This window comes from Camelina sativa, chromosome 13, assembly GCF_000633955.1.
Source record: "Camelina sativa cultivar DH55 chromosome 13, Cs, whole genome shotgun sequence".
NCBI classification, from domain to species: domain Eukaryota; kingdom Viridiplantae; phylum Streptophyta; class Magnoliopsida; order Brassicales; family Brassicaceae; genus Camelina; species Camelina sativa.
Window position 1 is genome coordinate 14,338,312 of NC_025697.1, and position 17,151 is coordinate 14,355,462.

Here is a 17,151-nt window from a genome sequence, read left to right on the forward strand (position 1 = left end):
ATGTCCACCTATTTTAAAACGACGTCATTCGAGGGCTATTGAGCGGCAAAATTGCCAATGGTTTTTGGTAATGGTTCAGTGATTTTTTATTAGGATATTATTGGCTCTTAGGGTTCTTTATTTCTGATTCCACAACTCGTTTAGTCTTCTCGCTTGCGGATCTCCGGGTGAAATTTGTAGTTCAAGGTCAGTGATTCAGATCGATAGGTCTGTGTTCTTTTTGGCGCGAATTTGGGGGCGGAGCGTTGTTAGTTAGTTTAATTAGAGACTAATTTACTAGGGTTTGGAATTTGGGATTATCCAATAGTTTATGCACGAATCGTTACAAGTTTCTCCCTTGTTTGGGTTACGGTTCTGATCAGTTAAGGCTGTGTCCAATCCACCTCTTGTATGGTCACTTTACCTATTGTCTCAAAAGCTTATTCATATAAACAGTTTGATTTCGATGGATTTGTCTTCCGATCAAGTTGTGATGAAGCTTGTTGAAATGGGTTTTGAAAAGTTGGATGCTTTGGAGGCTGTCAAAGCTGTAGGTAACTCATGTGATGACGCTGTGGAGTATATTTTGAAAGGACATCAGACAACTGGTGGTTTCAAGCCCGCTAGTTCATTATGTTTTACAAGGAGTACTAAGACCCTTGGTAAAAGAGCTATGCCATCTTCGTTTTCTTCGGGCTCAAAGCGTCAATCGAGTTTGCTTGACCATTTTAGATCTGTGGACCAGAAGAAGAAAAAAGGTGACAGCTTTGGGAATGCAGTAGTGGTAACGGTGTCTGATTCTTCAGAAGAGCAGAGAAAGTCTTTTGCTCCAGTGTGTTTGGAGTCTAGTTTTTTTACTGAAACAGAATTGCGAAATGGTTGCTCAGAGGCTTCATCAACGTGGGAGAAAAGAGTTATGTCTATATTACGAAACCGGTTTGGTATTTCATCCCTGAGAAGTTTCCAAAGAGAGGCTTTGTCAACCTGGATTGCTCACAAGGACTGTCTTGTTCTTGCTGCAACGGGATCTGGTAGTTTTTTTTTTTCCGTTGCTGATGCCTTTTCATTCTCATATGGAGTCAATAATATTCTAACTGCGATCTCTATGTTTTCACCATGCAGGGAAATCTCTTTGCTTCCAGATTCCTGCAATATTAACTGGAAAGATTGTTGTCGTTATTTCACCTCTGATTAGCCTGATGCATGATCAATGCCTCAAGCTATCAAGGCACAGAATCTCTGCTTGTTTTCTTGGCTCAGGCCAACTTGATAATCGCATAGAAGAGAAGGCAATGCAGGGAATGTATCAGATCATATATGTTTGCCCTGAGACAGTGGTTCGGTACACTACACATCACTACTTTCTGAAATTTTCTTAAGTGAATTATATTATTATGTTCTTTCTTTAAAAAAGATCAAAACTTGATCGCAGATTGATCAAACCACTCCAGAAGCTTGCAAAGACTTATGGAATTGCTCTTTTTGCAATTGATGAAGCGCATTGCGTATCAAAGTGGGGACATGATTTTCGTCCGCAATACAGGTATGATTTTGAAAGTCAAAAACTTGTTAATAGTATTGCTTAGGAGTGTTCTTGTGGATAATTTTAAACAAACCTCCTGCTGTCGTATCGTCAGGAGATTATCTGTGTTGCGGGAAAACTTCTGTGCCAGCAATTTGGAATTCTTGGAATATGATATACCGATAATGGCATTGACTGCAACAGCCACAGTTCACGTACAGAAAGATATTATTGAGTCTCTTCACATGTCAAAGGAAACAACTACTGTGCTGACTTCATTTTTCAGGCCAAATCTACAATTTTCTGTGAGTTTCCAGCGTAGAGTTAATTTCACTTCTTATATATGTGACTCTTTTTGCATTCGTAAACAAGCATAAGATTAGCAGATTAATCTGTAATTTTCTACGTGATGCTGATATGTGTATCATGAGATTTATAAAGCTGACATATTACTCTTAAATTCAGGTTAAACATAGTCGAACCAAGTTTGCATCTTCATATGCAAAGGACTTCCAAAACTTGATTGACTTGTACTCTGAAAATAAAAAGTCTAACGGGAAAAAACTAGCAGTAATCTCAAGAGAGTCAGAGAAGCAGACTGATTTTGTTTATCACGATGCTGAAAACATCCATGAGACAGATTACGATGAGGATGAAGAGGATCAAGAAGATTTTCTGGCAAAGAAAAACAATTCAAATGGGAAAGGATTGTCAGAAGAATATCTAGAAGATGAAACCGACACTTTCCAGAGTGTTGATGATTGGGATGGTAAGCTCCTTTTCATTTTTGTTTGGAAATAGAGTGTCAGAGTGTTCTTATAAAACTGTTGATAAATGCATAACCTTTGTTTAGAAAATTGGTGAGTACATGCCACTGAATTTAAAATAGCATTAGTAAAATAAATTGGCATATGATCATTTATTGGCATAGTTGTCACCTCCTGTGCAAATCAAATAGGCGGAAAGGCTCTGCGTCACTTATCCAAAGTGAATAATATATGCAGACAACAAAATTAAATGTCTTGGATGATTTTTCTGAGTTTTTACTATATCTTTAGTGTTGAGAAATGGTGATTTAGATAAGATTTAACCATTGCAGTGGCTTGTGGCGAGTTCTTGGAAATGCCTCATGAACTCTTGGATATGCATATCCCTTCCGAAAAGCAAAAGGATTTAGAAGGACTGACAATCATTTACGTTCCTACAAGAAAGGAGAGTGTCAACATTGCTAAATATCTTTGTGGGGTTGGACTGAAGGCTGCAGCTTATAATGCATCGGTATGGACTGAGAAATCTTACTTTCTTCTTGCTTTAAGAAGCCTTCTGCACTATTTTTCTTAGGAATGAATGATGTCAACCTTTTCTAACTTGGTTGTTGAACTTTTTGTTGTTCCAATTTCTGATGAAAAGTTTTGTATTTTTTAAATGTTGTTATGGCTGTATGATCAGTTTTTAACATTTTACAGTTGCCAAAAAAACACCTCAGACAAGTTCATCAGGACTTTCACGATAATAAGCTGCAGGTATTACATAGAACCTTTTCTATTCTTATGTGTTATGGCTCAGAACTTAATGTTCTATTCCGTTCTTCACTCTGCTGTTTCTGCTTCTCCTTTGTCCGAATGATATGTGGAAGATCATTAACGTTATGTTACTCCTTTTTTAGGTTGTTGTTGCCACAATTGCGTTTGGAATGGGAATTGACAAGAAAAATGTTCGGAAGATCATCCATTATGGTTGGCCACAGGTTTCTCGAAGCTCTTAATAAGAATGTCAAATTTAACATTTCCATTTCCGACTGCAAATTTGTTGTTCTCTCTGCTACATCTCATTGAAATAATGAAACTGCAGAGCTTAGAAGCATACTACCAAGAAGCGGGTCGAGCTGGAAGAGATGGCGAATTGGCTGAGTGCGGTGAGTTGATTAATGATTTCTGTAGTGGCTGTGTAAAGAAATTGTTGTTTGCATGGCTGATGTAAGTAACTAACTGGGAATTTTTACAGTGCTCTATGCTGATCTATTGAGAGCCCCAACGCTTTTACCAAGCCGAAGGAGTAAAGACCAGACAGCGCAAGCATACAAGATGCTATCTGACTGTTTCAGGTCTCTATACTATTCATATTTCACTTATCATCCTATATTTTTTAATATCTATTCTCCTTTCCTTATGCAGATACGGAATGAATACTTCACAATGTCGAGCGAAAATACTCGTGGAGTACTTTGGGGAGGATTTTAGTTCCAAGAAGTGTAACATGTAAGTCCTGTCTTCTTTTTGAAAACCATAGAGGAAAGTTAGAAAACAATCAATCTTTTTAATTTATGAAACAGATGTGATGTTTGCACTGAAGGGCCACCAGAGCAAGTAAATGTACGAGAGGAAGCTAATCTTTTGTTTCAAGTAATCACTGCTTTTCATGTAGGCCTTTTCTCTAATCCCAGAATTTCATTTGAAAGATTTATCTCGTTCTTATGAGTGATATCCAATCAAATATATTTCTGTTCAGTATCTGAGATTTCTTCTACTAGTCTTTATTTTTGGAACTTAAGCTTCTAGTATATTAGTTTCAGGTAGAGAATAACTCTGAACATGCACCATACGAAGATTATGGACTCGGTAACAGCAAACAAAAGAAATTATCCAACAAACCAAATCTTATGTTCTTTATCAGTAGAATCAGGGAACAGGTAAATCTTCTATTTCAACGAATTTACATAGTTTATTATGTTCTGTGATGATATTAATGTGATGCCTTTGGTTAGTGTAGTGTCAAAAATTCAAGGAAACAGATTGTCTTTGGTGGAAAGGTCTTGCCCGTATCATGGAAGCCAAGGGATACATCAAAGAGATGGATAACAAGGTACAATAGTACCTACAGTTCTTCTTTAATTTCATATCGATAAAGCTACAATGACAGTTCTTCTTCTGTGTTGCAGGATATTCGAGTGGAGATTAAATTTATACAACCAACAGAAAGAGGGAACAAAGAACTGGATTTTCAAGATGACAAACCACTCTATGTTTATCCGGAAGCCGACATGCTGCTCTCGTTGAAACAAGACAGAACATACAGCGGATTCTCTGATTGGGGAAAAGGATGGGCAGATCCAGAGATTCGTCGGAGGCGGTTAGAGAGAAGAGAAAAGAAGCCTCGAAGAAAAAAGAAACCCCGGAAAGAGCGATCACGAGGGCCTTCTTCGAAATTGCATCCATGGAGAAGAAGCAAAGAATAATAATCTCAACCCTCCCAAGGTAACGAATCTACTTTATATATATTCTTCTCTTTTAACCCAAACCCATTAATCCCCCATTCATGGATCTTTATGGAAGCATAATAATTCTATCTACAACAATTGCTCTTTCAGGCTCCTTCTTCTTCGCTCTCAGTCCCATCTTGAGGCAGAGACATCACACCATCGAGAAGCTGAAGCTTGTGAATGAGGCTTTGGCTGCTGCGGAAGAGAATGTGGCTAGGCTTCAAGAACGTCATGATGTGATCCTCAAAGAGATATGTTCTTATTATCTCGTTAACAGCGAGCTCCAAGAAGCTTTAGTTGCAGCTCGAACATCCATTAATGATGCTTCTACATTTGTCATGGAGCTTAGAAGATTACAGTTGAATATTTTAAACTCCTTTTATTAATTTAGCTTTTCTTTACGTTAATTAAAAACTACAAACTAGTTTCATTTCGGAAAAGGTCATCAATTAATAATGAGAGTTAGTGTGCTGTCAAAATAAAATATTAGGGGCCGAACTTAAGCTAACGGCTGAGAGTACTCGAGTGCTCTTCTTCCTTTTACGACCCCCACGTGTAGATGTAACACAACGGGCTCAATATAGCCGTTAGATCAAAATCCAACAAAGATACAATCTTAACGGATAACATCAGTTACTACACGGATCGCCAACGTGGCAGTAGACGTCGTATTTATAAAAGATGCACGTCGATGGGTCTCCTCATTTTACGCAAATCATAAACCGCCACCAAACCGAAAAAGAAAAGAAAAAAAAAAACAGATCCATTTGTGAGGAATCTTTTGAGCTTTTTTGAACAATGGAGTCAGCAGCAGCAGCAGCAGCAACGACGAAGCCAGCGAGAGGAGCCGGAGGAAGGAAAGGAGGTGATCGGAAGAAGAGTGTTACAAAATCCGTCAAAGCTGGTCTTCAATTTCCCGTTGGTCGTATCGCTCGTTACTTGAAGAAAGGTCGTTACGCTATCAGATACGGCTCCGGTGCTCCTGTTTACCTCGCCGCCGTTCTCGAATATCTCGCCGCCGAGGTATATAATAAACTTAGATCGATGTTGGTTCTGAATCGATTTAATATATTTATTATAGATCTGGTATGTTTTTTGATTTCGAAGAGATAGATTATATAGATCTTAAAACGAATTGTGAAAATCTGGTGGGTGTTTTGGGGTATCAGGTTCTTGAGCTAGCTGGGAACGCAGCGAGGGATAATAAGAAGAACAGGATAAACCCTAGGCATCTATGTTTAGCGATAAGGAACGATGAAGAGTTGGGGAAACTGCTTCAAGGAGTTACGATTGCTAGCGGAGGTGTTCTTCCCAACATTAACCCAATTCTTCTTCCTAAGAAATCTCCATCTCAAGCTGAGAAAGCTTCACCTGCTTCCAAGTCTCCTAAGAAGGCTTGATTACGAAATATGATCTCGACGTTGTTTTCTTTTTTTTTTTGGTTTATTATCGGATCTAGCAGAAGAAGAAACATCTTGTTTGTTTTTGGTTTTAGGGTGATCGATCGTGTAGGTTTCTGAAATCAATCTTCTCTTTGTTTTTGTGTTGTCTATGTAAAAAAACCATGAGAAGATGATTAATGTTTTTTTTTTACGCAATTTGTAATGGAAAATAACTACTTTCTGGGTTTGGTAAACATCATCCGTCTAATTAATCGCAGCACACAACTATTGTTTGTGGATTAGGTCGTCAGTTGTTTTAAGTGATAACTAAAATGATTTTGGTACATTTATTGAAGTAGATAGATAGAGATAGTAGTAATAAACTCAAGAGAAACAAAACACAAGAGACTGTTTGTTCAATTTGGGCTTTAATTGGGCCTACTAATAGCCCATTAAAATTTATTTTCTGCGGATGTGTAATTTGTCTCTACGAGCTTCTGCCTTCTGGAAAAGGGGGATTTTGGTTTCCCGTCGTGGGGGTTTAGAGTTCAAAAAGGAGAAGACGCGATTTTTCGAAATTCAAATCGAATCAAATTGTTTTGTTTCAGTCTTGGATTTGCGATGATGAATTTACTGGTTCAATTCTTTTCTCCGATTGTTCGATTTCTTAATTGATATGGTTGAGGAACCTTTTCACTGACTCGTTGTTGTTTCTTTCTGGGGGTTAGAGAAGAGCTGTATTATCATCTTCTAAACGGAGCGAGCTTATTCGTATCGTCACTGTTGCTACCGCTACTTCAGGAATTGTGTATGCTAATTGTAATCCAGATGCAAGTAAGCTATTATTATTACCAAGAACCAGCTTTTTTTCATTATGCATTGAAATTTGTCTTGGTGTTGTTGTGGTTAATTTGAATCTTACTAGCTGGATCCATAACTGTGATGATGTATTCTAGGAACGCGTATATCGCTTGCTATTCCTGAATCTGTTCGGGAATCTCTTTCGTTGCCTTGGCAGATTTCACATGGTTTGATTCATCGTCCTGATCAAAGCTTGTTTGGTTAGTAGCAAAAATGTTTCAGATATCTGAGTGTTTTTTGCATTTTTTTTTTTACTTCTGGAGGTTGCAACTTTTGAAATTTCTATTTCATGTATAGGGAATCTCGCGTTTTCGTCCAGAGTTAGTCCAAAATCAGAAACACCTGCAAATGATGAGAAGGGAGCTTCGGATAGTTCGAAACCAAGTAATGGATACTTGGGGAGAGATACTATAGCTAATGCGGCTGCAACAATAGGACCAGCGGTTGTCAATCTATCGGTTCCTCAGGGTTAGTTAGCTTCTTTCTAGATTTTTGAATCTTTTGAGTTTCGTTTATTTTGTTACCTTTAGGAAATTGGTTGTAGAATTCACAGGGGTGGTTCTTGGGGAATTTATCTAGGTTTCTTTGGGATATCTATGGGAAAAAGTATCGGTTCTGGAACGATCATTGATGCTGATGGCACCATATTGACTTGCGCTCATGTTGTAGTCGATTTTCAGAACATTCGTCAATCATCTAAAAGGAGGGTAAGTTTTAAAACCAAAGTGTATTCTTCTGTGTAGATTGGTTCATACAATCTTGTCAAGGATCTTAGAATGCCTTTTGTCTTTGGAATATATGGTTTAACTATTGGAGATAATAGGAAACTGTGGTTCTTGATGATAAGATTGGTTTCTTCTTCATGTTAATCTCAGAGAGTAAGTTCAAAAGTTAAAGCTCTTCTTCATGTTAAACATATACTCTTGTCAAGGATCTTGAAATGACTTTTTTTTTCTTCTTTAAAATCTAGTATATGGTTTATTTATTGGAGTTATAGGAAACTGGGATTGGAGCTAATAAGGTTGTTTTTTTCTAATGACATATCTTGATGGAATCTGTTTAGAACATATCTGAAGTTTAGAGTTGTTGACTTATAGGTTGATGTGACGTTGCAAGATGGTAGGATGTTCGAGGGTGTGGTGGTGAACGCTGATTTACAATCCGACATTGCATTAGTGAAGATAAAGTCAAAGACGCCGTTGCCAACTGCTAAACTTGGTTTTTCGAGTAAGCTTCGTCCTGGGGACTGGGTAATAGCTGTGGGTTGTCCTCTTTCTCTCCAGAACACAGTAACTGCTGGTATTGTCAGGTACATGCAAAAGCCTTACTCGTAAGTTCTTATAGTCACAACTGTTTTTTTTTTAACGTTTTTTTTGCTTCTTCTTGGTGTTAGTTGTGTTGATCGCAAAAGCAGTGATTTGGGTTTAGGAGGCACACGTAGAGAATATCTCCAAACAGACTGCGCGATCAATGCTGTAACTAACATCTTTCTTTCTCTGTGGATTGAAAACTCATTGAAGTTTGTCTAGGAGATCTTCTGAGGTTTTTTATACCCTTGTGCTATATGTGTGTTAGGGAAACTATGGTGGGCCTCTTGTAAATTTGGAGGGGGAAGTGATCGGTGTTAATATCATGAAAGTTTTAGCTGCAGATGGTCTTGGATTTTCCGTGCCAATTGACTCGGTATCCAAAATCATCCAGCATTTCAAGAAGAATGGGTATGCTTGTAATAATCTCAATATATTTTTATCATTTATCACATCTTAAACCTTGGGAGGAGTTAAACGAAAAGTTACTTTTGCAGTAGAGTTGTTCGGCCATGGATTGGGTTAAAAATGATCGAACTCAATAAAATGATCATTGCTCAGCTAAAAGAACGAGACCCAATGTTTCCAGATGTTGAAAGAGGCATTCTTGTTCCTACAGTGAGTACCCATAGTTGTCAATACGATCAAGTAAGTTAACAGCAACTTTTTGCATATTTGACTAATATAGTTGCATGATCACTGTTTTGCAGGTGATTCCCGGGTCACCGGCTGATCGAGCTGGATTCAAACCAGGTGATGTTGTTGTGAGATTTGACGGGAAGCCGGTCGAGACCATCAAAGAGGCATGCATCGTTCCCTCTGTCTCTCACTCTCTTTATCTTCTTAGAATATTCCATGTGTGAATGAAGTTCAATTGCGCAGATAATGGAGATAATAGACGACAGAATCGGGAAGCGGATGCAAGTAGTTGTGGAAAGATCAAATAAAGAAAGGACCACATTAGAAGTCATTCCTGAGGAGGCTAATCCAGACATGTGAGCCGACGACTCTCAGGTTTTGAAATGGAACTTTACCATATCCAACCAAATGTGTACTGAATTCGTGATAGGATGTAGCTGCATTTGATTTTCGCTTACTTTGGTATCCTTTTTTGGTCTCATGGTTCCTTTCTTGACCTTCTTTATAATGAATCTAAGTGCGAGACATACAAGACCACCAAATTATTAAACTTTGGCCTAAAGAACCATGCAAATGATATCTAATCTATAATACTCACTTAAAATTAATTGATGTTTTATGATTTTCTCTTTCGATTTCGACATATTACTTCAGTGTTTAATTTATACTTGTCATATGATTTAAAGAGAATTTTAGGCAGAATCACATATACATACAGATTTGATTAGAAACAGAAAGCAACCGTACCGATAAAAATGTTATCAAGTGGGACTTGTACCACCAAATCGAGCCTTGTCCAGTTGGTTGTGTACTTGGTCTAAGCCCTCAAAGCTTGATGAGGCCAAGTGTTCGATTCGAGTTTGGTACCAAAAGTGACCCTCTCTCTCTCTCTCTATCTCTCTCTCTTCCTCCTCCACAATATCATGACGTCGTTGTGACATTGCTGTATAAATGCGAGGTAATAAAAATTACCTCTTTTTGAACAGTGAGATATAATTAGCAAGTCCACAAGTCTCTCGAGTGGCTTACGCAACATTTTTTGTGGCCCGTTGTTTCATCTTTTTTTTTTCGGTTTGGAGTCTACAAAATCGAAATCGATCTTTTAGTCCGGTTTGATCGGCTTCCTCTTTTTTTTTCTTCTTCAATAAAATCAAATCGTATGTTTTCCGAATGTGATTACACTTTCTTTTTTATGTCTTCTATGATTTAGCTTCAAGCCTTCAATCTTGCATAGCCATTTGGGCAGGCCTAGTTAACAGCAAGTAGATTTAAGAGAAATGAGAGCATATAAAAAAGGGGCAATTTACCTAATAACCAAAATCACAAATCAAATTAAGTAAGTAGCATATAATTTGAAAAAATTAGGAAAAGAGGATAAGGGGTAGGCAAAATTACTATTTTAGTGTGTTGGTGGTAGAGATAGTAGTGGAGGGTGGAGGTTTTTTGGGAGACCGGAGATGGTGGTCCGGCGACCGGTGGCGGTGGTCCGGCGATCGTTGATGGCAGTCTGGTGACCGGTGGCGGCGGTCCGATGACCGGTGGCTGGTCCGACGATTGGCGGTGGTGGTCCAGAGACCGGCGGTGGTCCGACTACCGGTGGCGGTGGTCCGGCGACCGATGGTGGTAGTGTTGGTGGCCGGAGGTCCATCATCCCGGCAGCCAGAGGTGGTGATACTAAGTTGAGGATGGTCGTGGTAAGGAGGTGGGATGGTGGTGTTAAGAGGGTTAGAGTGATTGTGGTGGTAGGGACACGGGTAATATAGTATATATTATCGTTAGAGCATCTCGAACAGACCCTTAAACCCTCAAAATTTGCAGGGCTTTTAATTCCAACAGACCTTTAAACCTTATTTTTTTAGGGTTTGAATAGTGAACCCTCAAATTTGAGGGTGCACTATTGAGCCCCTTAAAATTTTTTTATATATCTATTTCATTCTAGTCCTTATAACTTTAATATCTTACAAATAGTTCTAATAAGTTCAATTGTTTGAAATATATCTATATAAATTCAATTGTTTGATTTATATCTATAGAAACTCTATTATTTGAAATATGTCTATATAAATTCTATTATTTGAATATATCTATGGAAATAATTATATTGAATAACTTTATATTTTACATGTAATTTTATTTTATGTTTTTGATTTATTATATATATATGTTGTTTTATCATATAAGGTACTGTATTTTATTAATACTGTTTGATATATTTTTAATTGTGTATTTTATATTTATCTATGAAATTTTTGTGATTATAACAAATTATCGGTAAGATTGTGGACTATAATGTAAATATAATTTTTTTTAAAAATAAATTTGAGGGTGTACCATTGGAGTAAGTCACCCTCGTCACACTCTTATTTTGAAGGTGAACTCCCTTGAAGGCATTATTCGAGATGCCCTTAATATAGGATATATAATAAGTATATAGTTAGTGTAGTTAGATAATTAATTTTTGTTTTTTTCTTGGTAAGTTTTGCCAATTCCCCTAAAAAAAACCACAACAATGGAAATGGCTCAGCAAGAAAATATGAAGGCATACAACTTAAAAACAAAACAATACAAAAAAGATTAATCAAGGAGAGAGGGCGAGAGGGAGAGAGACCATTATAATTTTGTAATACATGATTTTCGAATAACGAACCAAACTAAATACCTAACATACAATATATGATTACCAAAACAAAACAAACACTCGCATTTTCTCTCAACGGGCTTCGTTTTGTTACAAGGGATGGTAAGGGACATAGCCCAATAAGCCCGTGACGTTAGCCACAACTTCGTTGCATTTTGACAAAAGGTTTAGCATCTGGTGAGAGATGTCTCCAGCGCTAACTGCTGGGCTCGGACCACGAAAGTTTCCTAATGGTGGCATCGGTGGTTCCACATGGTCCACTGCTTTAATGGGAACTTGTGGTTTTGTGTATTGTGGAGGGAGTGGAAGAATTGGAGGCAATGTAGAAGGAGGAAGCTGTTGATGATGAACAACGTTTTGAAACTTCTTACTAACAAATTCCATAGCAACAGATGAAGAAGGTCCACTGTTTCTATTCGAGGTTGTTGTGACTGGTGGTGTCTCGGTGGTTGCTTTACTCGTGTTTTCTTCACCACCTAACATGAATTTGACTCTTACGGTTCCGCGGTTACCATTTCCATTGTTACTACTACTGCTCAGGTCATCAACTGGTTTCTTCAAGCAGGATTTGAGGTTGACGTTTGGTGGTGGTAAGATTGGTTGGTGAAGTGGCGGTGCTTCGTCGAGCCGTTGGCTCTGTGGTTCATCATCTTCCTTTGTGTTTTCTGGTTCACGAGGCTCGGCTTTAGGAGCATCTACATCACGAAGAAAGTACTTTACGTTCACGTTTCCAAATAGAGATTTGTTTGCTGTTGCATATCGAAAAGCTGTTTGTGCATCGGCTTTGTACAGAAAGACAACACGGCAGGTCGATGATTTCCAGAAAACCCTAATGGCGGACTGATCTAACAGCCCGAAGCGACCAAACCTTGCTTTTAACAATGCAGCTGAAGGGAGAGATGTGTCAGGTGGGAATTTCATGACCAGCATTGTGGGCTCAACCACCTTAACTGATGGAGCCGGTTTCTTCCCGGTTTGAGCTCTGCCTGCTTTTGCTTGTACCGCACTGCTTTGCTCTCTAACTGGTTTTATATTATCCTTTGCTTCTCGACTGATCTTCTTCTCAGAAGCCATTGATTTCAACTGATTAGTTTTCTTCAGCTTCTTAGCTGATGGGTTTTCATCTTGACGATCAGAAGAGAGACGTTTTTTTCCAGCTTTTGATGGCTCTTCAGTTCTCTTCAGAGTCTTGATAGGTTTTGAGGGTTTTGTGTCTCTGGCATTTTCGACAGTGGCATCAGAGGAAGATACTGACAAGCTTTTTTGGTAATTAAGTGAACGGAAGCGGAGAAAAAATTTCCTAGCAACTCCAAAAGAAGCAACTGATGAGCCATTGAAAGGATCAAGAGAGAGATCTTGAAGATGACTCAACAGCTGCGGCACATCGACTTCCATATAGGATTGTAAATGCGCTGAACCAAGCTGGGACAATTTCTTGGCCCCAGCTTCCCCAGAAGATAAAAACTTTCTCTTCTCTGGATGGTCAGACTCAGGCTCTTTCTTCTTTTTCTTTTTCTTTTTTGGCTCTGAAGAAGAATTCTCCAAGCCCATTTCAGTTGAAGATCGTTTGGGAACTTTGACTTTCTTGAGTACAGACCCTGTGGAATTCTTCCCTTTTGATGGTGAAGTATGAGACTCAAGCAGGGGCTGGAGAGAGCTTCCAGCTGATTTTAGGTCGGGTTCAGCCTCTTCTTTAAGACTCACCATAGCTTCAGATTTTCCATGCTCTGGAGGTAGAGCAGTTCTTTCTACCATTTGCTCCCTTGATTCTTCAGCTAAACCCTTTTCTTCATCACGAGGAAGCTTTGAAACTGAGCATTCTTTACCAGGAATAGCTGCACTTGAAGAGGTAAAATCCATGCTGACAATCCCAGACTGCTCATCTTTCACTGGAGTTTGAAGCGTTGGAGCTCTTCTCTGCAGCACCAAATCCCCGTCCAAAGGTCCATCAAATCCATGGAAGTGAGAAGCTGCTGAACTTGCTTCACCTTGGCCAAATAGAACAGACTTATCACCAGCTTCATCCCTTCGTTTGAGAAGATATTTGTCTTGCTTTTTAGAGTCCTTAATCTTTGTGGGTTTTTTAGAACTCTTCAGGTCACCTAGCGTTTCTGCTATGACCAGTGGGCCACTCAAGGGAGCTGGAAACATGAGAAATTGGAAAAACACATCAACCACCAAGAAAATAAACAATGAAGCATATAAGGTAAACGTATGCAGGACTCTCCACAGTAGAAAGAGGCGCATAATTGTTATTAGGCCATATCTTGCAATGCAGAGTTCAACACCAATGAAAGTTCGCGATTCTTTCAAGCATGCTAATGTAAAGAATACAACTTCAAAGACATCGATCCTAAAATCATGAGAACAGAGGATCTAAAAGTCACAAAACCACCAAGTCTCACATCTTTTGTAACACATATGATATAGCTGTTTCGAGTCTGCCTTTTAGACATACAAAGCAAGGATTACACATAAATGGAAACAATATCATGATTTCTGAAAAGTGACAATACCTCGAGGCGGTGCTCTATTATGAGGTTCAAGAGTGCTCATTGAAGTACGCGCAGATTTCGTCCCAAAGGCCTGTGCATAGGTTTCATCAAACTCCTCGAATACAGCCTTGCGGAAAGCACAAACTACTGCTTTCTTCTTCATAAACTCAAGACCGTCTGAATCACACTCTCGAGGTGCTATTGCCAATTGCTTCACAAACGAAAGGGCTTCAACGGGTGAAAACTTATCCCTAGAATTCATAATCTGGTCAGCAGAGTAAACGGCTTGAAGCTCGTAACCAGGCACATCAACAGCGACATAATCTTCAACGTTACTACTAGGCCTGAAGTTAANATCGATCCTAAAATCATGAGAACAGAGGATCTAAAAGTCACAAAACCACCAAGTCTCACATCTTTTGTAACACATATGATATAGCTGTTTCGAGTCTGCCTTTTAGACATACAAAGCAAGGATTACACATAAATGGAAACAATATCATGATTTCTGAAAAGTGACAATACCTCGAGGCGGTGCTCTATTATGAGGTTCAAGAGTGCTCATTGAAGTACGCGCAGATTTCGTCCCAAAGGCCTGTGCATAGGTTTCATCAAACTCCTCGAATACAGCCTTGCGGAAAGCACAAACTACTGCTTTCTTCTTCATAAACTCAAGACCGTCTGAATCACACTCTCGAGGTGCTATTGCCAATTGCTTCACAAACGAAAGGGCTTCAACGGGTGAAAACTTATCCCTAGAATTCATAATCTGGTAAGCAGAGTAAACGGCTTGAAGCTCGTAATCAGGCACATCAACAGCGAAATAATCTTCAACGTGACTAGGCCTGAAGTTATAAGGATTCCGACATTTACAAGTCAACCCAAGAGCTGACCTTCTACACGCCTCATCCATGGCTTCCTCCACAGCCTTGACAAAATGCTTAGAAACAGTCTGCTGAGATTTCTCCTCTAGATTGGGTTCAAAGGGAATAAGCTCAGCAGGATCAAACCAACCATAACTACTATCCCCAAAAAAGGCAACAAGAACATGGTCAATCCTCCTCATACGACGAACAGAAGGAGACGCAAAAGCTTCATTGAATATATGACCAGGCCACCAAGGATGAGACTTTACCTTTCCCCAAACCAAATCACCTACTTCAAACCCATAACTCAATGCCCTCGACACACCAGAACCCATTTTCTCACTCGCAACATAGTCATCGAACTCAGATAAGAGAGACTTGTAATCCGTAACTCCTCGCTTCTCCAAATCCAGTTTCTTCTCATCAGCGTCGGAGCCAAGCTCACTAGACTGATCATCTTCTTCTTCTTTTTCATCTTCTCTAAGCTCAGAGCTATCATCATCACCATCCTTATCAGTTAAAACATCCTCGCTTTTAATATCATTTCCCTCACTCCCTATGAGACAATCTTTCTCCGATCTCTCACTCTCGGAAACCCTAGCATCATTTGTAACCGCCGAATCGAGCTCCATGGGCAAAGAAGCTGCATCATCATCATCATCATCATTAATGGCTTCGCCGCTCGAATCAACAACAACAGAATCTTTAGGAGTTGTTGTTGTTGTTGTTACCTTAGGATCCTGAATCGAATCCGTTTGTTGAGCAATCTGAGCATCCTCGTTCATCACCGAAGGAGTTATCAATGGAGCTACTAGGAATCGAGAAGAACCCTAAAGCAGCAACTCTCTCTGTTATAGAGATTATTATTATCCGTATTTGGTTTTCTGGACACGACACAAGAAAACGAAACTAAATCATCTGAGTCTCAGAGAACGATGTCGATGATGATGATGATACAGATACAGATACAGCTAGCTAACTAAATTAGATGTTAAAAAGGCTATGGGCTAACCTCGGCCCATATAAATTACATATAAAAGCCTGTTAAGTTAGGGCCGGGTTTAAAACCCAAATATCACTACACTTAAACGTAGGGTTTTGTTTCTCTGTGAAACGGCGTCGTTTGATCCAAAACCTGAAACAATCGCATCCTTCTTCTTCCTTACAAGCGCCGACTCCAATCTTTTTTTTTTCCTACGAATCTCATCAGCTTCAATCTCTTGTTCTTTGGTTTTGCTGTCAGCTTATCTCTGTAGGGTACGTTTCTTATCCATGATTCGTTGTTCTCTAGCTTGAGAAATATTGCAATTTGGGCTTCTGGATTAAATAATATAACTAGGGGTATAGTTTCACATCTTGTTGGGCTTCTGGATTAAATAATATAACTAGGGGTATAGTTTCTGGTTTCTTCTATAAGCTTAGGAACTTGTTACAAGGGTTTGCGTTTTGGTTTCTAGATACACTGAGTGGGGAGCGTTATGATTGAAAGTTTCAGTCTTTGATTCCCTTTGAACATATTATTAGGACATTGCTAGTTTGCTGTTTCAATGCTTCAGTTTAGGTTAGGGACAAACTAGCTCCAAAGACAGATTTTTTTTTTTTTTTTTTTGTTTTTTTTCACATTGATTTGGATTTTCATATATGTTTATCTGATTAAAGTTGATTTTCGTCTAAGTTTTGGAAGCATGGAGGTGCTTGATATTGATGCCCGAGCGGCTAAGCTAGGAATTGATTGGTCTCACGTTAATCTTGATTCCATCCAACTTCCTCCTGGACAAGACTTTGGGATCGAGAGGTGAGAGATTTTCCATTACATCTCTCTAGTTCTTCATATCTCCTGCTTTGTTTTTGTAGAACGTTTAAAATTTGTGAATGCTAATTCTAATCTTCTTGTGTTTATACAATGGGATGAATGCTCTCTAGGCCTTTTGCTTTTAGATATATTAAAATTTGGTGTATTTTTGTCATAGTCTCAATCGGTTTATCTCTAGCTTTATGGTGCAAAGCTCATTTTTTTGTGTGTGTGTGGTGGTTGTAGTGATGATGAAGCTGTTTACCACGATGACCAGTCAGAATTCGACACTGGATTCGGTAACATTATCGTGGTTGATCACCTCCCTGTTGTTCCCAAGGAGAAGTTTGAGAAACTTGAAGGTGTTGTCAAGAAAATTTACAACCAGATAGGTGTGATCAAGGAGAATGG

At 38.9% G+C, this 17,151-nt stretch overlaps 5 protein-coding genes across 9 annotated transcripts in view; 4 read left to right on the forward strand and 1 right to left on the reverse strand.

Annotated features, from left to right (window-relative positions):
- Window positions 6–5,231, forward strand: LOC104736747 (ATP-dependent DNA helicase Q-like SIM). Of its 3 annotated transcripts, none has more exons than XM_010456799.2 (16): window positions 7–1,010; window positions 1,102–1,321; window positions 1,412–1,522; window positions 1,617–1,806; window positions 1,967–2,270; window positions 2,601–2,779; window positions 2,968–3,024; window positions 3,168–3,248; window positions 3,353–3,416; window positions 3,506–3,605; window positions 3,676–3,759; window positions 3,834–3,921; window positions 4,074–4,190; window positions 4,271–4,363; window positions 4,440–4,755; window positions 4,869–5,231. In XM_010456799.2, exons 1-15 carry the CDS (start codon window positions 446–448, stop codon window positions 4,734–4,736), a joined length of 2,550 nt encoding a protein of 849 aa, XP_010455101.1. In that variant the 5' UTR covers window positions 7–445; the 3' UTR covers window positions 4,737–4,755; window positions 4,869–5,231. The 3 variants fall into 3 exon arrangements, with proteins under 3 accessions (XP_010455102.1, XP_010455101.1, XP_010455100.1); XM_010456798.2 differs by having other exon boundaries at window positions 8–1,010; window positions 4,068–4,190; XM_010456800.2 differs by lacking the exon at window positions 4,869–5,231 and having other exon boundaries at window positions 6–1,010; window positions 4,068–4,190; window positions 4,266–4,363; window positions 4,440–4,645.
- Window positions 5,464–6,398, forward strand: LOC104736748 (probable histone H2A.5). The gene is made up of 2 exons (XM_010456802.2): window positions 5,464–5,783; window positions 5,930–6,398. Exons 1-2 carry the CDS (start codon window positions 5,559–5,561, stop codon window positions 6,158–6,160), a joined length of 456 nt encoding a protein of 151 aa, XP_010455104.1. The 5' UTR covers window positions 5,464–5,558; the 3' UTR covers window positions 6,161–6,398.
- LOC104736749 (putative protease Do-like 14) lies at window positions 6,639–9,526 on the forward strand. The gene is made up of 11 exons (XM_010456803.2): window positions 6,639–6,778; window positions 6,871–6,976; window positions 7,099–7,203; window positions 7,301–7,471; window positions 7,583–7,710; window positions 8,101–8,312; window positions 8,397–8,478; window positions 8,579–8,721; window positions 8,808–8,928; window positions 9,021–9,113; window positions 9,193–9,526. The coding sequence occupies exons 1-11, from the start codon at window positions 6,764–6,766 to the stop codon at window positions 9,307–9,309; spliced, it is 1,293 nt and encodes a 430-aa protein (XP_010455105.1). The 5' UTR covers window positions 6,639–6,763; the 3' UTR covers window positions 9,310–9,526.
- On the reverse strand, window positions 11,543–15,901 carry LOC104736750. 3 transcript variants are annotated; one of them, XM_019234470.1, is made up of 4 exons: window positions 15,680–15,901; window positions 14,928–15,591; window positions 14,104–14,426; window positions 11,543–13,728 (listed from the first exon to the last, which is right to left on the reverse strand). In XM_019234470.1, the coding sequence occupies exons 2-4, from the start codon at window positions 15,578–15,580 to the stop codon at window positions 11,678–11,680; spliced, it is 3,027 nt and encodes a 1,008-aa protein (XP_019090015.1). In that variant the 5' UTR covers window positions 15,581–15,591; window positions 15,680–15,901; the 3' UTR covers window positions 11,543–11,677. The 3 variants fall into 3 exon arrangements, with proteins under 3 accessions (XP_019090015.1, XP_019090014.1, XP_010455106.1); XM_019234469.1 differs by having other exon boundaries at window positions 14,928–15,901; XM_010456804.1 differs by lacking the exon at window positions 14,104–14,426 and having other exon boundaries at window positions 14,608–15,901.
- The window catches only part of LOC104736751 (eukaryotic translation initiation factor 3 subunit B-like), a 6,453-nt gene continuing 5,513 nt past the window's right edge, over window positions 16,212–17,151 (forward strand). The window contains exons 1-3 of the mRNA XM_010456805.2: window positions 16,212–16,509; window positions 16,624–16,743; window positions 16,987–17,102. Coding sequence (XP_010455107.1) covers window positions 16,496–16,509; window positions 16,624–16,743; window positions 16,987–17,102 — 250 coding nt within the window. The 5' untranslated portion in view covers window positions 16,212–16,495. The remainder of the gene's footprint in view (window positions 16,510–16,623; window positions 16,744–16,986; window positions 17,103–17,151) is intronic.